The 20542-nt window shown below is 47.6% G+C and overlaps 1 protein-coding gene across 8 annotated transcripts in view; it reads left to right on the top strand.

Annotated features, from left to right (window-relative positions):
• Zfp512 (zinc finger protein 512) overlaps positions 1-19914 on the top strand; it is a 30989-nt gene extending 11075 nt beyond the window's left edge. For 2 of the 8 annotated variants that reach the window (NM_001430715.1, NM_001430713.1), the window contains 12 exons: positions 3969-4156; positions 4874-4978; positions 5290-5373; positions 6029-6153; positions 6850-6936; positions 9022-9120; positions 9664-9831; positions 11219-11410; positions 11883-11984; positions 13991-14053; positions 15286-15384; positions 18089-19914. In NM_001430715.1, coding sequence (NP_001417644.1) covers positions 4111-4156; positions 4874-4978; positions 5290-5373; positions 6029-6153; positions 6850-6936; positions 9022-9120; positions 9664-9831; positions 11219-11410; positions 11883-11984; positions 13991-14053; positions 15286-15384; positions 18089-18376 — 1458 coding nt within the window. In that variant the 5' untranslated portion in view covers positions 3969-4110 and the 3' untranslated portion in view covers positions 18377-19914. The remainder of the gene's footprint in view (positions 1-3968; positions 4157-4873; positions 4979-5289; positions 5374-6028; positions 6154-6849; positions 6937-9021; positions 9121-9663; positions 9832-11218; positions 11411-11882; positions 11985-13990; positions 14054-15285; positions 15385-18088) is intronic. The other 6 variants (NM_001430714.1, XM_087553075.1, NM_001430718.1 and 3 more) reach the window with 3 other exon arrangements.
• The last annotated feature ends 628 nt before the right edge of the window (positions 19915-20542 follow it).

The raw sequence follows: 20542 nt of genomic DNA, 5'->3' as shown, positions 1-20542 counted from the left end.
ATCTTGGGCTCATGATGGAATCATCTGGGTTCCTCGAGCCTGAGTGGCTCCTTCCGTTTTGCCGTCTGTATACACATCCTCTGGCTCGCTTTCCTCTCTGGGCACACATCCTCTAACTCGAGCAAGCTCACTCTATGCCTCTGGCTCGCTTTCCTCTCTGGAAACCCTGTGGTCTCCATGTCTTCATGTTCACAGCTTCGCACAGTGGCATTGTGGGGCCTCCTCTCAGGGAGCCTGGCCCTTCCACACATTGCCAATTTCAGGGTGGGTTTTCCCACTTTTACTTACCTAATCAATGTAATCCTTCATAGGCACGTCTAGACTAATCTAATCTAGAAGCTTCCTCACAAGTATGTCTCAATTGATTCTCTAGCCTCTTGAGTGTAAATCCACACAATTAGCTTACAGAAGACCAGGAGTGGTTACAAAAGATGGCTCTGTGGTTAAACTGCTTTCTGTGCAAATGTGAGAACTAGAATTTGGACCCCCAGAAACCCATGGAAAGGTTGGATGAGTTTGGAGGCCCCTGTAATTCCAACCTCAGAAGGTGGAGGAGATAGATTTTCCAGAGCAAGCAGGCTAGCAAGAGTAGCCATATCAGCTAGCTCTGGGTTCGATTGAGAGACCTCGTCTCCAATGAATGAGGTGGAAAAGCAATTGAGGACTATTTCTGACATCAAGCTTGGGCCTCCATATGCATGTACACACATGTGCACCCACATATAAGTAAAAAATAAAAAACTCAAAACATGTATACAGCATATACACTCACACATGAAAAATGGAGAAAGGAATAAAACTGAGTTTACAAAATAGACTTCCACGTGGCATTTTCATACACCGTTAGGCTCAGTGAATCCGGTTCCTCCCCCTGTACCCTCACCTGGAACCAACTTAAACCTTTCCACCTCAGTAGCAGCCTCTGTGTATTCATTCTTTAAAGCCAAGCCTCCCTCCCATAGCAGTGTCTTCTGCTGGAGTGACTTGTCTTCACACAGTCTTCAGATCTACTTGATATGTTATTTGTCCGATGGTGAAATGAGCCAGTTCAAGCCAGATTTGATTATTTTAAATGTAGGTTTATTGACCCCAAGAACAGAGGCTGGGAAAGTCACCAAGGGAAGTGGGTGGTTAGAGAGAAAGAAAGATTGCACAAGAGAGTGGGGAGACCAAAAATGTCTGGATTATATAGGGAAGAACATCTGGGCTGGAAAGTCCTGGGTTGGGAGCAGGGTATGCCAGGTAGGGGCTGAGGGATGCTGGGAGAACCTGGAGGCCAGGTCTGCTTTGGTATGTAAAATACACACTTAGTCCCTGTTTCATGGCCATAACCGAACACATCTGAAACCAAAATTTTAATTTTCTTCCCTCTGAAGAAATATTATTGTAGGAACTTTTCACTGAAGCTAGAATTCTGAATTGACAAATCTTTTCCTTTAAGACTTTTAAAAAGGACTGGAGAGATGGCTCTGTTCATCCAGAGGCCCTGAGTTCAATTCCCAGCAGCCTCATGGTGGCTCACAACCATCTGTAATATAATTCAATGCCCTCTTCTGGTGTGTCTGAAGACAGCAACAGTGTATTCATATACATAAATAAATTTTTTAAAAAAATTTAAAGCAATGTTATGTGGCCGTCTGACTTCTTAGTTACTCTTGGGCATCTGTATGGGTCACTGTTCCCTGTTTTATAAAAATGCTACTTTTCTGAAGCTAGGCTCTAGTTTTGTTTTTGTTTTAAGACTTTTGACTTTAATTGTTTCATTAAGGTGCATATAACTATGCATACAGTTAAGCTTCTTGACTCTTTTCAGTTATGTCTGTCACCAAATTTTGGGTTTTTTTATTTTAAACCAATTTTAATTTTTCCAAATGTGTTTTTGTGTGGCTGTGTGGCGTCTATGTGTATACATGTGTGTATATGTGTGTGTGGGCCATAGTCTGGTGTGGTGTCTTCCTGGATCGCCATCTTATTTGTTGTTGTAACTGTTCAGGAGGGCTGCCGGAGAGGTGACTTAGCACTTTAGGGCACTTGTTGCTTTTGGCAGAGGACCTGGCTTCTAGTCCTAGCACCACATGGCGGCTGACAGCTGTGTGTAACTCAAGTTGTAGCTCTGAAGCCCTCCTCTGACCATGCAGGTACTGTGCATTCATTGCTGCATGTCTGTGATCGCAGGCAAAGCATGCAGACGCAAACTAAAGTCTAGAAAGTTTGCTGGCATTTTCATTTATTTTAGTGGGGTGGTGCCAGTTACTAACTTGTGAGGATGTCAGAGCACAACCTTCAGGAGTCAGGCCTTTCCTTTTTCTATGTGGATACTGGGGATCAGACTCAGGTAATTGGGCCACACTATGAGAACTGCTGGGTACTGAGTGACTTACAAGAATGTGCAATAGTTTGTATTTTCTTAGTAATTTTTCTTTCTTTTTTTTTTTTGTTTTGTTTTTGTTTGCTTGCTTGCTTTGTTTTCCAGAGAGGGTTCCTCTGTGTAGCCCTGGCTGGCCTGGAACTGACTCTGTAGACCAGTCTGGCCTCAAACTCAGAGATCCACCTGGCTCTGCTCTCCAAGTGCTGGGATTAAAGATGTGCACCACCACTTCCTGGCTCAGTAATTTTTCTCACCAAATGGTGTGATTTAGAAATCTGAGGGGGGATAGGGGAAGGATTGTAGGAGAGGGTTACCAGGAAGAGGGCGGCGAGCAGAACATAAAGTGAATAAATAAAAAAGGAAAATAAATAAACAAACATCTGAATCTAGCTGCTAGGGGGATGGTTTTGCACACTGTGTATTCAGATGCTGATTTCTGTGCCCAGAGATATGATTGCATCTCCAGTCTCAATGTTGTATAAAAATTGTTTTCTACCACCTCTGATTGCTGAGTAAAGTGCTGATCAGCCAATAGCTGGGCAGGACTTCCAGTCCCAGTTTGGGAGGTCCCTGGGAGATTAAAGAGAGAAAGAGAAGACACACACACACACATGCGCGCGCGCACAGAGAGGAGATGTGTGGAGGGACCAGGAGGCGTTGCCATGAGGACACATAAGCGAGTCTGAGCAAGATTCAGACTCAGATTCAGATTGCAGTAAAGGATCATATGGCTGGGAAGTAGCCAAGCTAGCATAGTAGGATTAGAATAGACGAGTATCTGCCCAGTTATAGGGCTCACAGCTTGTTAATTTATTAGGTCTCCGTGTCGTTTATTCAGGAGCTAAAATGGGCTAGAGCAGGTACAGAAACACCCTGTCGTTATTTGAGAGCAAAGGGGGTGAAGAAACCCCCCAGACTTACTTTTAGATTTAATTATTTCCCAGGATTCTCTGGCCACTTCACTAAGACAAGATTGCATTGTTCCTATGAAAGTTAGGGGTTGTGTTGCCTAAGTAGGGCAGGGCTCCTTATCAGTGTTGAGAAGGGAAACTGGAGGAGGGGGAGAGGGAGGAGGAGGGGGAAGAAGAAGAAGAGGAGGAGGAGGAGGAGGAGGAGGAGGAGGAGGAGGAGGAAGAGGAGGAGGGTCAGACCAGAATCCACAGACTGTGCTTTTCCTTTGTGCTGGAAACCTCTTGACTGGTCCTTCTATCAGAGACAGGGCAGATGGGACACGTGGTTACCTTCCAAGGAGCCTGTCTATCACACTGCTTACTCTTTCTGAGTAGTCTGGGAAGGCCTGGGCTGCAGTGGGACCAGTTGTGTAGCCTGCTTACTCTGACTGCCCTGGGTGTAAGAAGAATTCTGTATGCTGTGCCGAATTGACTTGTAATTGTCAGGATGTTTTAACCCATGTTCTGGTTTTTGTGTATGTGGTTTCTTTCTTTCTTTTTTTAATTTTGCTTTTTGTAAACAAGACAAAAGCCAGTCTTCATAGTTTTGCACAAGTTATTAACTTGGTTGTGTTTTTACAATGTAAGAAAAGTTAATGGGAAATCTCTCCAGCTTCTCCTCTGTGGTACATGTCTTTGTGCTGTGTCAGTAACAGGACCCAGTGCTCCATAAAGGATAACAGCTTCCAGTACACGATCCCTCATGAAGACTCCTTGAGTGGCTCGTCGTCCGCCTCCTCATGTGAGCCAGTGGGTGACTTCCCAGCGACCTTCCGAAAGTCAACCTACTGGATGAAGATGAGAAGGCTCAGACCTGCCGCCACTTCACAGGTTGAAGGTATCCATGTCAGATTCTCAGTTCTGAGACAGGGGAGTGTGTCTAGTGCGCATGATGCTTTGGTATGGTGTGTTTGTTTATAGTTGCGATTAGATGAGATTTTGTTTGACACGGGCTTTTCACCATGTGGCTCAGGCTGGCTTCAAACTCAGTGTCTGGTTCAAGCTAGCATCAAATGTGTCATGATCCTGCATTGGCCTCCAGAGTGTGGGACTTATACTATGACCAACTCGATGGAGCAGATGTTAAGGAGTCAGGCTGCCATACAGTGTTATCTTCATGACTCCCCTTTGTCAGTTCTGCCAGTCCTACATAGAAACAACCTTCTCCATGGGATCTGACCTTCTTTGTCTTACTCTTATGTTTTCCTTTGTGAGCATGTGAGGGCTGGGTAATGGGGCTATTGTGGCAATGTATGTATGCTAGAGGGTCCCAGCAGTGAGTGATTCATAGCTGTCTTTGCTCAGTTCTGCTTCTGTAGACCCAAGTCATAGTCAAGAGACGTGTTTAAGCATAAGGAAGATCTGATGATTTCTGAGGGAAGACAATCTACAAGGCGGAGGGAGACCCCGTGGGTTCAAAAACATTGACACTAAGTTTCTCTAAGCTGTTCGGCGAGGGTGCATTTCGTGGTGATCTGTGCCTTGTGGTATTGTGATGAGTTTTTGAACCAAGCCCAAGTGGTCGCTTACAGACTGTTCTGTTGTTGTGTGTCAGGCGCAGGTGAAAAGGAAAAGGAGAAGGCCAAAGGAAAGAGGAAAGTCAAACCGGAAGAAGATGAAGACTATCGGGAGCTTCCTCAAAAGAAGCACAAGCTGTACGGTAGGGTCCATTACCCTGTCCTTCGGTGGTGGGGGGGACACCGATGTTTGTCCTTCGGGGGAGGCCAAGCTTCACCCGTTAAGGCTGCAGGGAGAAAACCTTTACGTTGGAGGCTTGATTGGCTTTGGGGTCCCTAGAATTGTAATGAGGGAATGACCTTCACCTGCCTTCTTGTACCCTTTCACTCAGTCCTGTGTGAAAGGAAAGTCAGGAAGTTGAGGGAGTGGGGCCAGTGTGCTGAAGAGAAGGGGAAGGAGATTTGTGAAGCTGATGGGTCAGACTTCAGGTTTCTAAGTCTCCATCTCATACAGGGAGGAAGCAGAGGCCCAAAGCTCAGCCTCACCCCAAACCCCAGGCTCGCCGGGTTCGGAAGGAGCCGCCGGTCTATGCAGCAGGTACTCATCTCTGATATCTGTGTTACTTCTGTAAGGGATGATGGACCGGATGAGGCTGTCACCTGTTTCTTCCCCTTCCTCCCTCCCTCTCTGTGAAGCCAGCACGTTTTCATTCCTGATGGACGGGCATCAAGCCTCACCCGTTGTGCATGGACGCAGCAGCTGCTGTTGGTTTGGAGGTCACATAGATTTAAGTGTCAGCACTGTACACCTTTGAGCTGTCTAGGTCTGTTCCTTCACAACCCTTGGTTTCCTTATATGTAGACAGGAAGTGTTACCACGATGACATTCAAAAAGACACAAAAACATTTAGCATGGTCTCAGGCACGTAGAAAAAAATCTGACAGCAATTTTACGTATCTCAGTATCTTTTTCTGACATCATGGTCTGGAAAGTTGTCCCCAGTTCTGACTCACTCCCCTGGGCTTTGGAGTGAGCTGCAGGTGGTTTTTTTCCCATGGGGAAATGGGCAGAAGTTTCTGAAACTCTACAGTGAATGGAAACAAGTTATGTTTGGAAGTCATGTACTGCAAGAGTGTATTCATTGTTATCTACCAAGACAAACCACTTACAATACTTTCCCACAACTGTAGACTTAAGCCTTTTGTTTCTGGAGAATGCTGCAGATTACAGTATCCTATTCTTTCTGTTGTAGGCAGTATGGAGGAAAAGTGGTACTTAGAGATCATGGATAAAGGCAGTGTTTCCTGTCCTACCTGCCAGGCAGTGGGGAGGAAGACTATAGAGGGTTTAAAGAAACACATGGAAAACTGCAAACAGGTTAGCTATTTTGTGGCATTTCATGACTGTTAGGATTTTTTTTTTCACTTAAATGATAGACTTCTGGTACTGTGTGCAATCTATTAGAGCTAATTAGGGGTAGCATTGTGCATTAGAGAAAACAGGCTTTGCATGTACAGGCTTGGGTTTGCATGTTTATTTAATTTTACTACTAGTGGCATTTTTAATGTGTGGGGGTAGAGTGCAGAAAAAGTGACAACTGCTTTAATGTGTTCATTATTTTATATCACTGTGAGCAGATACCTGACCCAAAGAGCTAAAAGGAGGGGTTGGCTTTGCGTCAGGGTTTGGGAGGGTAGAAGCCTGTCCAGAACCATACTGGCTTCAGTGACTCATCTGTAGTACCAAGCACTTGGGGCAGAGCTTCTCAAAGGGCAGTTGAATCGGGACTCGGGACAGGAGGGAAGCAGGGTCATAACCTACAGAGGGTGCTCCTAAGTGAACCTCCTCCACCAGTCAGACCCCCGCCTCCACTTCCTAAGGGTTCCACAGTCTCCCTAAATAGTAACACTAGCCAGGGACCCCGTGTTGTTCCACGCATGGGCCTGTGGCAACATCAGATCCAAGCCATAACACAGTGAGAAAGTAGTGGCCCAGCCTGGCCCAGCTGATGGCATTTAGTGACTTTCTCCTTTGAACATTCAGGCACTGAGCACTGACTCTTTTTCCTTTCAGGAAATGTTTACCTGCCATCATTGTGGGAAACAACTTCATTCACTGGCAGGAATGAAGTATCACGTCATGGCCAATCATAATAGTTTGGTAAGAGTTTCCTGTCTTTGTGAGCCTATGTGATAGTTATATACACACATACACATACATACATACATACATACATACATACATACATATGTACATGCAAACACAAATACATATTTATTTAAAAGAAAAGTTTTTAAATTAATTTTTAAAAATACAAGGGATGTGGGGAAAGATGAATCTTTATCCACTGGTGGTGGGACTGAATTGGTAGAGCCACCACGTAAGTCAGTATAGAGATTCCCTCAAAGCCAAAAGTAGAACCAGTATGACCCAGTTACATCATTCCTGTGCAGATAGCTAAAACTATAAGATACCATATTGGAATACGTGCACACCCGGGTTTATTGCTGTATAATCCATGAACCCAGAAATGATGGAAAAATCCCTCCCTCTCCCTCTCTCCTCCTCCCTCTGCCCCCTTTCCCACCCACCCACTTCCTTCCAGGCTTGCTTGAAATTCACAAATCCTGGCTGGCAGTGAATTTGCAGCAGTCCTCTGCCTCAGCTTCCTTATACGCATGAACATTTAATCACTGTTTGTTTTGTTTGTTTTATTTTGAGATCAAATAAACAAACTCCCTGTGTAGCTGAGGCTGACCTTGAACTCCTAGTCCTGCTGTGTCTACCTCTCAAGGACTGGGATTATAGAAGTAAGGCACCGTACCTACCTAGCTGCACATGAGGATTTCAGATGTTCAGTTAATATGTGAGAAGGTCCAGTTCTTTGATCATCAGGGAAAGGAATATTAAAACTATGGCAAGGGGAAAAGCAAATCTTAAACGGTTTCACAGTCCACAGTCCTGTATAGTTCCAGCTCTTAGAAAGCTGAGACAGGAGGATTGCTAGTACAAGGCCGTGGCCATCTGACTACATAGCACAACCTTGTCTGAAATGATGATTTTTTTTTCTTTTTTTTTGCTCAGAATGCTAGGAATGGGGACAACAGGCTAGAACCCTAAAGGCTTGTGAGCGGTTATCCAGGGAAGGAAATATGCCCACAAGCCACAATTGCACATACAATCCAGAGACAGTAGGAGGAGGATGTGGGAACAGCAACAATAGCGCTGTGTCAGCTCAGTGAAAACAGCTAAGACTCTAGCAGATTAGAGGGTGGTGCATGCAAAAGACAGAAAGCGAGTGTGATTGGGATACATTGTATGAAATCTCCAAATAATCAATAAAAAATTAGGTTGGAAGAAAAGTACTAAATCTTTAAAAAAGAAAGAAATATCCTGGGCCTGGTTTGTCCATATCTGCAGTGCCACCTCCATCTCGGTAGCTTTGTGTCAAGAGAGACTAGAAATTTCACAGAAGGCTTGAAGGGCTGAGGGGAGGGAGCTCTGGAACCTGGGGAGGATGGAATATCTGCGCGAAGGCTGGGATATAGGAGATCTAAGGCCCGGCTCCAACTATGGGGAAGTCCTCCTAGGTGCTGTAGCCCGAGACATAGCAAGAGGAGCTGGTCTCTTCTTTGGGTAGGAATTCTCAGGGGTGGGTAGAGAGAGCACCCTGCCCCTGGAGTCTTCTCTGCGGTAGAGAAGCATCTCGGGGATTCTAGGCTGGACGGTGAGCTCCTGCCGCTGCATTCAGAGCATTTGCTGCTGCCCAAAGACGCATGCCCACACCTGGCCCTCCTTCACGCCGCTCGGAAGCCCAGGTCCAACAAGCCTCATAGCCAGGACAGTAGTCCATCCTAAAATACTTTTCCAGTTCACGTGACTGGTCCTTGCTGTAGATCATGGAGATGCAGGGACAAGGAGCCAGTAAACCACTATCTTTCTCATCTTGGCTGGTGCTATGTGTTTGGGTGTTGTTTACTTGGTACAGATAGTTCAGTGGAGATGCCGGACTTCATAGGAGCCTGCGTAAGACTCTCCATTGCTGGACTAACACAGGATGAAATTTTTGAGTTGGACCGTTTGTGTGTTTAGGTTATCCTGTACTGAAGGGTAAAGATCAGACCTGGAGTTTCCATTTTATTTATCTCATGCCATCCAGAGAATGGAACCAGAACTGGGACTCGGCAACATCGGTATGGCTCATAGATTCTGTTCGTGAACCGTGTTTGCTTCTCTTGTTTCCAGCCAATCTTGAAGGCAGGGGATGAGGTGGATGAACCAAGCGAGCGGGAGCGGCTGCGAACAGTTCTCAAGAGAATGGGGAAGCTCAGGTGCATGCGTGAGGTAAGAGCCAAGGTGGCCGACTCCGCCCCGAGTCTCAGGTCTGTCTTCTTGGTCTTCCTCCACTTCCCCTTCAGGTTCCTTGCTCCTCTGCCCCTGGTGGCATAGGGTTGGCACCCACTTCCCCAGATCTCTTGCAGTCATTAGTAGTTCTTTATTTTTCTCCTCTCCACAAGTATATCCCCGCATCCTCCTTTCTCGAAGGGGCTTCGTTACCAGCCTTTAGTGAGATGAAGGTGACGCTATGAGCTCATTCCACGAGGAGCGCGATGTTGCTGGCTAGTGATACTGGGGTGGGACTGGGTCACAGTTCAGCAGGGAGGTTCTGACCTGGTGTGCGTGTGTGGTTATGCTTGCTTAGTGATCCTGAACTGGCTGACCATCTGGCTCATAGGCAGGATTGCCAAGGAGAAGGAGGATTGTGCCAGGGAAATGCTGGTGAGCGTCGTCTCACCGTCTTTGTGGTCATGGTGCGTGGTGGTTTCTGACAACCTTAGAGATCATGTGACACATGCGGTCTAACATGGGCTTCCTTCCTGTGTTCAGAGCTGCTCTAGTACCTTCACCAGCATCATGGGATATCTGTACCATGTTAGAAAATGCGGCAAAGAGGCTTCCGAGCTGGAGAAACTGACCCTGAAATGTCACCACTGTGGGAAACCATACAAGTCAAAGGCTGGGCTCGCGTACCACATGAGGTCAGAGCATGGACCTGTGAGTATTGATTCTTCTCTAGCCATTCAGGATTCGTGCTGTGCCTGTCTCTCCCACCCGTGTCCAATGTGTGTCCCCAGTGCAGCTCACAAGGAAGTGTTTCCTTGGACTCATGGGTTCAGAGGGTTGAATTCATCATGGCAGGGCATCTGAGAGCTCACATCTTAATCTACCAGTAGAAGGTGAGGGTAGAGGGGACCGCTAACTGTTCGAATGGCAAGAGTCTTTTGAAACTTCAAAGCTCGTTCTCCAGTGGTACACCTCCTCTAACAAGCCCACACCTCCTAATCCTTACCAAATAATTCCATCAACTGGGCACCAAGTAGTCAAACATCAGAGCATGAGGGCCATTCTCATTCAGACCACTACAACATGGATGTGTTTTCCTGTGTGTGAACACACATGTATTTGCAGGTACACACACATGTAAGTGCACATGTGTATAAAGTGTGATGTTGACCTCTGGTGTCTTCCTTGATCATGTATAGAGGAAGGATGTCTTGCTGAATGAAGCCAGAGCTCACCAGTTCTAGGTAGTCTCCCTAGGCAGCACAACTTTGTCTCTGCCTCCTAAGTGCTGGGATTCCTGGTGACCTGCTGTGCTCATCAGCTTTTGTGTGAGTCCTAGACATACCAACTCCAGTGTTATGATAGGTTTTTGATCCATAGACCATCCCCACAATCCCTAAGTAGTTAGTACCTTTACTTTACATGCATGAATATTTTTCCTGCATGTATGTATGTGGACCGGGTTGAGTGCTTAGTGCCCATAGAAGTCAGAAGAAGGTGTCATGTCTCAAGGAACTGGAGTTCTGGATAGTTTGAGCTACTATGGGGGTGTTGGGAATCAAATCCAGGTTTTCTGCAAGAGAAGGTGTGTGTGTCTATATGTGTGTGTGTTTGTATTTATGTGTATTTGAAGGACAGAAGACAACTTCTAGTGTCATTTCTCAGTAGCTGCCCTCCATTCTCATTGAGACAGGGTCTTATTGGCCTAGGGTTTGCCGTTTTGCTAGGCTCTCTAGCCAGCCAGAAAGCCTTGGAGATCTGGTGTCTCGGCTGCTCTGGTGATGTGATTACAAGGATGCACCATCATACCTGTCTTTTTAGTGTGGGTTTGGGAGAGCCATCTTCTCCTGCTGCCTTACCCTCGTGTGTGTTTGGGGCTATGTGTTTGTGTGTTAACATGTATGTTAAAGTGTGCATACACACCTGTGCGCATGCATCCTTTGTAGGCTAGACTGGCTGGCCTGGGAACACTGAGGCTCTCTGACTCTACTCCCCTGTTCTAGCATCACAGGCTTCATCCTGCAAAGAAGGGCATCGTGTTTAATCACTGGCTGTGACTGAAGCCACTTAGCCATGTTTTCATATCTCCCACCTGTAGGTCTTCTTCCCAGAGTCAGGACAGCCAGACTGTTTAAAGGAGATGAGTTTGGAGACAAAGGGTGGAGGCCGAGTTCAGCGGCGTTCGGCCAAGATAGCTGTGTACCATCTTCAGGAGCTGGCCTCCGTTGAACTAACGAAGGAATGGCCGAAGAGGAAGGTGCTCCAGGACCTGGTCCCCGATGACCGTAAGGTAAGGTCATGTGTCACTGATAGTATTTTGTAGGCTGTTTCCCAGGATGGATTTGTGTGGCACTCGCCTTTGGCAGCTCACAGCAGCCTGTAACTCCAGCTCCAGGGCATCTAAAGCCCTGCTCTGTCTCTGTGGGTGCCTCTGCTCACACTCACAAACCCACACACAGGCGCACAGATGTATATGATACAAGACATCACAACCCCCAACACACACACACACACACACACACACACACACACACACACACACACACAAGATAGGGTTTCTCTGTGTAGCCCTGGCTGTCCTGGAACTCACTCTGTAGACCAAGCTGGCCTTGAACTCACAGCGATCTTCCTGCCTCTGAGTCCTGGGATTAAAGGCAGTGCCACCACAGCCTCCTGTCCCACCCCTTCAACGTGTGATGAAGCTTTGAGCATGTTCTGGTCGGGAGTTGCATTCCTGCAATCCAGTGTATCTTGTATTCTAGTTAAAATATACTCGCCCTGGGTTACCTACCTTCAGCCAGGAGGTCCTGCACAAGTGGAAGACAGATATCAAGAAGTATCATCGCATCCAGTGTCCTAACCAGGTGATTCCCCCCTGTCCTCTCAGCAAAGGCCTCTAAGAATCTGCTGCATGGCCCTCCGTCTATCTCTCCGTCTCTCTGCAGGATAGCTGAATTGCCAGTACGGAATGTATATGTATGTGGCTAACTTGAGACACAAAGCTAAAAGACTCAGTTCTTTTAAGGTCTCATTGCACAATTTATACAGCTTCCTTCCATACAGTCCTGTTAGTCAAAGACATCACAGATATATTAGTTATATTTCTGTGGTTGTGATCTCATGACTAGGAACAACTTACAGAGAGAAGAGTTTGTTTGGGCTTACAGTTCTAACAGGACCAGAGTCCATCACGATGGCTGTCTTAATTAGGGTTTTACTGCTGTGAGCAGACACCATGATGAAGGCAACTCTTATAAGGACAGCATTTAAGTGGGGCTGGCTTACAGGTTCAGAGGTTCAGTCCATTCTCATGGAGGTGGAAGCATGGCAGCATCCAGGCAGGCTGGTGCTAGAGAAGGAGCTGAGTTCTACACCTTGATCTGACTGCGGCCAAGAGAACTGACTCTTCCACACTGGGCAGAAGTTCAAAGCCCACCCCACAGGGACACACTTCTTCCAACAAAGCCACACCTCCTGAGAGTGCCACTCACGGGGCCAAGCCTATTCAAACCAACACAGTGAGGGAAGGAAAGCAGCAGGTGGTGGACATGATGTCCTTCCTCCAGTAAGACTCCACTTCCCAGAGGGTCTGCCACCTCCAAACAGTGCTACCAGGTGGGGACCAAGTGTTCCCACAGGAAATCTGGAGGTTGGAATAGGAATGGCCCTGGAGGGGTTGGGGATTTAGCTCAGTGGTAGAGCACTTGCCTAACAAGCGCAAGGCCCTGGGTTCGATCCCCAGCTCTGAAAAAAAAAAAAAAAAAAAAAAAAAAGGAATGGCCCTGTAGGCTCATGTGTTAGAATGCTTAGTTCCTAGTTAGCAGAACTGTTCGGGAAGGACTAGGAAGGAGGCTTTGTTGGAGGACGTGTGTCTGGCAGGCTTGGAGGTTTCAGAAGCCCATACCATTCCCAGTGAGCCCCAGCTCTGCTTCCGACTTGTGGATAGTGTAAACTCTCAGCTTCTGCTCCAACACCATGCCTGCCATCCACCAGCCTTCCCTCCATGACGGTCACGAACTCACCATAGTCTGAAACTATAAGCCGTCCCTCATTAAATGCTTTCTTTTACAAGATGCCTCAGCCAGTGAGTAAGACAGAAATCTATAGGGCATATTTCCTACTTAGACCATCACAGGAGGGCTAACCCAGACACACTGAGTGAGAATGGACTCCACTTCTCCATGATAGAGTGACAGAGATTTCAATTAGCTTCAAAATTGGCACCAGAGCTGATAGTGTAGTCCTTTTAGAAGAAGTAAATACAAATGCAGTTGGTATATTTCCACCAAGTTAAACAGAGTTAAAAATAGCTCTGAGGGGCTGGAGAGATGGCTCAGAGGTTAAGAGCACTGACTCCTTGCTCTTCCAGAGTCCTGAGTTCAATTCCCAGCAACCACATGGTGGCTCACAACCATCCGTAATGGAACCTGATGTCCTCTTCTGGTGTCTGAGGACAGCTACAGTGTGCTCATGTACTATATACTTATATAATATAATACACACACACACACACACACACACACACACACACACACACACACACACACACACACGTATACATATACAGTCTCAGACTGTGTGTTCTGTTAAACATCAGTGAGAAGAGCAAGGACAGGAATAGCTTAGACTTCCTGGAGCCATTTTCATCTTCTTTATCATCCTCTCTTTCCTGTTTCCTTCTTGCCTCTGTGCCTTCCATGTGTGGGTGGTTGTTGTTGTTGGGTTTTTTTGGTTGTTCTGTTTTGTTTGGTATTTGGTTTATGGCACTGGTGATCTTCTACCTCCAAATGTGGGACTGGTCAGTAAATGATTATATTGCTAAGGGAAGGTTCTGTATGGCACAGTACTCACTTTTGCTTCTCTGTTTCAGGGTTGTGAGGCTGTCTACAGTAGTGTATCTGGCCTTAAAGCGCACCTGGGCTCTTGTACATTGGTTTGTAACATTTTCTATGTACTCTTAAAGTGTCCTCTTTGGTAGTCTGGCATAGAAGAAGGCTCAGTTTAGGTGGACAACCAGGCATCCTGTTGGCCGTCATCAGAGGCTGTCTTTGGCCTCAGGATCATGCACATTCTTGGTCCTGTTGGGTTGGGCAGCAGGTGCATCTAGGATACAGAAAAGGTCAGCAAAGTCTTGTCACACCTACCTGGAAGGAACTGGAAGGGAAGTCTATGAATTTGGAATCCCAGAGATTCCAGAGATTGCTTCCTTTGCCCTGGTCCTCACACACTGGGCCTACCTTGCCATATTTTGCCATAATCTTCCCTTCCTAAGAAGTCCTCAGATGAACCCATCTGGACTCTACTGGCCTCGGGGGATGGGGACAGGACAGAGCGTCAGGTTGACATACACTCACCTCCCAGAATCTTTTTTTTTTCTTTTTTTCTTTTTTTCGGAGCTGGGGACCGAACCCAGGGCCTTGCGCTTGCTAGGCAAGCGCTCTACCACTGAGCTATGTCCCCAACCCCCAGAATCTTTTTCATGTTAACCCAGGTGCCCCACAGCCCACAAGCCATGAAAAATGCTGCCTCTTTCCAGGACCGTACAGAAGTTTCTTCTCACACAGATGAGCGCTGCTGAAACCTGCACTTCAGCAGGGAGAGGGAATCTCAGTAAGAAGGCACCAAGGGCATTGTAGGTGCCAGGTCTGGGTAGCAGAGCTTAGGACAGTGCCACTAGGATAGTTTCTGAGTCCTTAAGCTAGGTATTACCACAGTGGGAAGGATGTTCCACGGTGTCTCTAATGACCCTGGGGTGTTTGATGGCTTGTGGAGAAGAATCAAGAGTGCCAGAGAACGGGGCTGGGGATTTAGCTCAGTGGTAGAGCGCTTACCTAGGAAGCGCAAGGCCCTGGGTTCGGTCCCCAGCTCCGAAAAAAAGAACCCAAAAAAAAAAAAAAAAAAGAGTGCCAGAGAACGAGGTGAAGGAAGCAGAGACTCGGGATGGAGCAGCAGGAGGGCCGTGGCAGGATGGGCTGCGGTGCTGTGGGTTCCAGTGGTGAGGGTTTGCCTTAGCTGGATTTTGTAAAATACATTGCTGTTTTGGACCATTTCCCATGACTTCTGATTAAGAGACTCCCCGTTCCTTTTCTCACAATCACTGCCCAGGTCCCAGGTATTTTTTCTGAATTTACCTGTGGTTCTCTTTTCTTTCTGTCTTTGAAACAGGGCACCTTCGTGGCTGGAAAGTACAAGTGTCTTTTGTGTCAGAAAGAATTTGTGTCAGAGAGTGGTGTCAAGTATCACATCAACTCCATCCATGCCGAGGTACGCTCCCTACCTTCCGTTGTGCATGTAATCCAGTGTGCCCTATCGTGAAGCTGTCAGAGTTGACCTTCCCCCCTGGCTTTATGTTCTAGGACTGGCAAAGATACTCATGTTGAACTTGCCAGAGTTAAATGCTCTCTGAAATTACATGAATGTAAATGAAATTTTCTGTGAAAAAAATTAGATAAATAAAGCTCACTGGCTGGCGTCTTTGAGCCCCTAGAATTCTCTTAACTATGATTAAATGAAGCATTAGGAAGTTACATGTTTGATCTTGTTTTACAGCATTTTCTTCCGATAAACGTTCAGATGTTTTAATGTTTTCTAATAATTGGGAGTCTATAAATTATCATCAGTTGTGTGTAGTTTTAAAAACGCGCTTACTCTTTCTTGGGAGCTCTCCCTGAGTTCCCAGCTATGCTCTGAGAGCAGCCATGTGGCTGGCTTCTGTTTTCCCGTTCCTCTGGCTGGCAGACTGTGCCTCCTAACAACCACCCCTCCTGAGAACTCCTGGAGCTCCTGCTTGCATTCTACCGACCAACCACCCCGTGGTCTGCTTTCTCCTCCCACCCGAGTTGCAGTGGATGGAAAACACCAGACAGCCTTAATATTTTAAAACCAACCAGATAACACAACTGTTAGGTGAAGCATATCCTGCCCCATTTTCCTTAGCCTCCCCATCTGCCTGCAGAGACTACAATCGGCCCTGAGACCTGCATGTCTGTCCTTCCTATCCGCTCTGCATTCCCAATTCTCTCCAAGTCCTTTTCTCTTCCTCCTGGGACACAGAAATCCCACCTTATCCTTTGCCCAACAATTGGCTACTGCTGTCTTTATTGACCCAATCAAGAAACAATTAGGGAAGTAGATTTTAGTTATCAGCTCCTCTCCCTTCACTCACCATCATCTACATGGCTGTTTTCCTGAATGTATGTCTGTGTCCTGTGGGTGTCTGCTACCCTTGCTAGTCAAAAGAAGGCAGCAGCTCTCCCAGAACTAGAATTACAGAGTCACCCTGTGGATGCTGGATCCTCTGTAAGAGCAGCCAATGCTCCTGACCCCTGAGCATCTCTCACACAAACTGCACCACAGAAGACAAAGAAAAGGGGAACATGGCAAAGTAACCACTTGCAAAATCAGTTCTTTATCCCAGGATTTGGAATATTGCTTTTACTCCATTGATAAATGTAGTGATAAGATAACAGTGTCACCTGCAATCCTGGCACTGCGGAGGTGGAGGCAGAACTTCAGCAGTTGGAGGTCAGAACTGCACACTGAGCTCAAGGCCAGCCCCAGCCCCATCAGGCCCTGTCTGAAAAGGAAGTGAGCAGCAGTGAAACACTTGACATGTTCTGCTATCAGGCCTTCCCGTGTGCTTTCTCTGAAGCCTTACAGTTTGGACTGAGTTTCAAAAGCTCCATAAGCACAGGTGGCCGTGGCTGTCACCTTTCATTGTGTCGTCGTTGGGAGGCTGCACTTCACTCATTTGTTTGTTTCCAGTCTTTTTTCTTTTTTTTTGGGGGGGGGGGGAATTCATCACATACTAATGCACACTTGGGGCCTCACTGATCTGTCCTGTGGTGGTGCTCCTCTACCTATGGTTGTGCTCCTCTGGCCTAGCTGTTTCCTGTGAGTTGCTATTCAGACCTGGGAGACTGATTTGATTACTTAGATTCTGGCTTTTGCTTTTCCAGAAGAATACTTTATAGTAAGTTTCCTCTACCACATAATTTTCTATAATGAGGCTCAAAGAGTGACTTACAGGAAGTCAGAAGGAAGGAAGAATGGCACTCAGGGGGTCTGCTTGGGGATCTGCTCCTGTCTCAAGAGGAGGTGACAGGTGACAGGACAAGTAAACAGTTTGTAACCACAACCTTCCTTCCTTCCTTTCTTTCTTCCTTTTTTTCTTCCTTCCTTCCTTCCTTCCTTCCTTCCTTTCTTTCTTTCTTTCCTCCTTCTTCTCCTCCTCTTCCTCCTCCTCTTCCCCCCTCCCTCCTCCTCCCCTCCCCTCCTCCTCCCCTCCTCCCTCTTCCTCCTCCCTCTCCCTCCTCTCCCTCTCCCACCTCCCTCTCCCTCCTCCTCCCTCCTCTTCTTCCTCCTCCCCCCTCCCCTCCCTCTCCCTCCTCCCCCTCTCTCCATCTTCCCCTCCCTCCCCCCTCCTCCCCCCTCCTCCTCCTTCTGTGTGAAATTGCATGTATGCATGTGTACCACCTTGTGCTGGGGACACCAGGGGTCAGACTCTAGAACTGTAGTTATGGGTGGTTGTCAGATGCCACCATGTGGTTGCTGGGGACAGAAGCTGGGTCCTCTGGAAGAGCACAAAATGCTCTTAGTTGCTGAGCCATCTCCAGCCCAGGTTTGGGTCTTTGAGGCAGGGTGTTGAGCAGCCCAGGCTGTCCTTAGACTAGCTGTATCTTGAAAATGATCCTTCTGCCTCCGGCTCTCAGTGCTGTAAGATTTCAGGCCTGCACTACCACACCTGTGTCCTGATGACATACGGAACTACCCAGAAGCATACGTTGCACAACTACATTTAGGAAAGCTGATGTACACTGCACTCTTCCAGAATGGAGCTCCAGGGTCCGTCCGTCTGCTCCCTCGTTGCTTTGCTGTATACCTAACACTGCCTTCTCTCCATGCTTCCTGCCCCTCATCTTGTCGTTTAGGGGTTTCTGAGCAGTCCCCATGTCTCTCTCCCCTGTAGGATTGGTTTGTTGTGAACCCGACGACCACGAAAAGCTTCGAGAAGCTGATGAAGATAAAGCGGCGGCAGCAGGAGGAGGAGAAGCAGCAGCAGCAGCACGGCAGGCGGCGCTCTCTGCGAAGGCAGCAACAGGCGCGCACGGAGCCTCCAGAGAGCCAGCCAGAGCCAAGGGCAGGGAAGGAGCAGAGCGGGAGTGAGGAGTTGGCGGGACCAGAGCCGGAGCCAGCGCCAGCACAGCCCCAGAAAGCTGAGCTCAGCAAGACCACTCACAAACGAGGGAGGAAATAGGCAGCCGCTGATGGTGCTTGGAGGAGAGTGGATGCGGTGCAGCTGGCGTGGGGACACATGCAGGCGAGGCCTGAGTCGTGGGGCTGGTGAAGATGCTTTCAGCTACTGCTGCTGGGCGGTGGCTCTCAGCTCCTCTGTAAATTTCATGGTCTTCCTGACTCGTTCACTTTCTCCCCTCCCTGCCTTAGGTTCATATTCCCATGGAGTCCTCTTGCTTTTCTGTTGCCCAAAGAGCTCCCCTGGAAAAGCCGCTGCAAGCCCCCTCACCCTGTGCAAGGCTAAGAAAGAAGCCTTCAGCTGGTTTTCTTCGTTCTTTCCTGTCTGGGTTATGAATGTTCTTGGAATCGTCATTGATTTAGTGGCTACCCCATCTTTTAGTTTATAAAACAGTTCCAAACTAATCTTTTTAAAAGCTGTAACAGGTTTTATCCTTCTGTGTTTGTGACATGGGAGGACTAGAATGGAGAACTGCCACTTTTGTTACGATGTGGCCTGAACCCCAGGCACTGGAACCTGACAGAGGCTGCTTGTCTTTAATTAGGTTTTACTGTTGAGAGGAAGGAAATGATTTATCGTGGAAAAGCTAGGCGCTCACTGAGCTTGCTCTGGAGCAGGGACTGCCTGGACCCATAGGCTTGAGATCAGCCTGAGGAGTCTGTGTCCCAAACACTAAGATGGCAGGAGAGGGACAGCCAGTGACAGTGGATGCTGCCCCTCCACAGAAACTCGACTTTGCGTCCTTGGTTTTAAGGACTGAGAAATGACTTAGTCCCTCACTGTGTTGACTTGGTGCTCTGGCCCCTGGCAATGCCACTGAGGCTGCAAAGCAAGGTGTGCTGTCCCTCTCCCGTGCTTACCTCACTCGTTAGGCCACACCCACTTAAGTCGTCCAATGGCATCAGCCCACCTCTGTCTGAATGTTGGAGAATACTGTCCTACTGTTTTGTATATGAAGTTCTGTCAGCTTTATATTGTGAGATTCTGACAGCAGATGTAGATATTCCTCTGGAACGGGAAAGAATGTAGCTCATGCCTGTCTGGTGGCGTTCAGGGGGCTCTTCCCCGTGAGGGCGGATGTCTTGGAACATGGGTTAGCGTAAGTAGCCTCGTTGTCGTGTTTCTGGTTTCTCTTCCTCCTTTTGTGTAAATATTGTTCTTCTATATTCCCACCTATCGTGTGGCACGTGACACTTACAAAGCTAATCTTGATAGGGACAAATGCTACCTTTCCAGACTCTGAAAGGCAGTTTGCCACCCCTCAAGTCTCTGTTCTCTGTGCTCTTCTAAATAGTCTTATCATGTGTACTTTGTGAAGATCACTTTCCAGTAATGGGGCATTAAAACTTGGGCACTGCCAGAAGGGTCATTTCGAAACAAGTCAAGGAAATTATGTGTTTGTGTTGGTCTTCATTCCTGCCTACACCCTTAAAGCCCCTGTAGTAGGTGAGGGTGTGGAGGAGGAGAAATACGAAGCTATGTGAAGTTGTGGTGACAAGGACTTGGAGAATATTTGGCAAATAAAATGACTCACCTAGAAAGTCTGTGGTCTTCTTCGCTGCTGCTCTGCTCTCGGACCCCTTGGTGAAACATGGGACTCAAGAGAAGTGGGGGAGTTCCAGGTCACCTCAGCTTTCTCAGCTCCTGAAACCTGCTAGTCACTGTTCCAGGCTAAAAGGACACATGGGCAGACTCCATGTCCTGCTTGTCCTTCCTGCCCTGCATGTGGCAGATGAGTAGCCAGCCAGTGTGTCTGCTGGAGTCTGCAGCTGCGTGCTATGGAGACCACCTAAGAGGGGGATACAGCTCTGTGATTAGTGGCTGGCTAGCTGTACACGGGCCCGTGTTTGGTCCCTAGCACTGGGGAGAACATGCTCCTCTGCATTCACTCCTCTGCTTCCTGGTGCCAGGATGGAAGCTTTTCTGTCTGCCGCACCCGGCATGTCTGATAGACTATCCTCTCCAAAGGTGTGACTGAATAAATCCTTCTCTGAAGGGAAAAGGCAGACAGCGTGCCACATGCGTCTTTCTACCGTGGCCAGTTAGATGCAATAGAGATAAGGCCTCATAGGAGAGAAAGGCAGAGCAGAAGTTGGTGGGCTCAGCCAGCTCCTGAATGTGAAACTGAAGCAAGAGGCCACAGGGATGTCGCTTTTCTTGTCCATCACA

Source organism: Rattus norvegicus, chromosome 6 (genome assembly GCF_021556685.1).
Source record: "Rattus norvegicus strain SHRSP/BbbUtx chromosome 6, alternate assembly SHRSP_T2T, whole genome shotgun sequence".
NCBI classification, from domain to species: Eukaryota; Metazoa; Chordata; class Mammalia; order Rodentia; family Muridae; genus Rattus; species Rattus norvegicus.
This window is presented reverse-complemented; position numbering and strand designations above follow the sequence as displayed.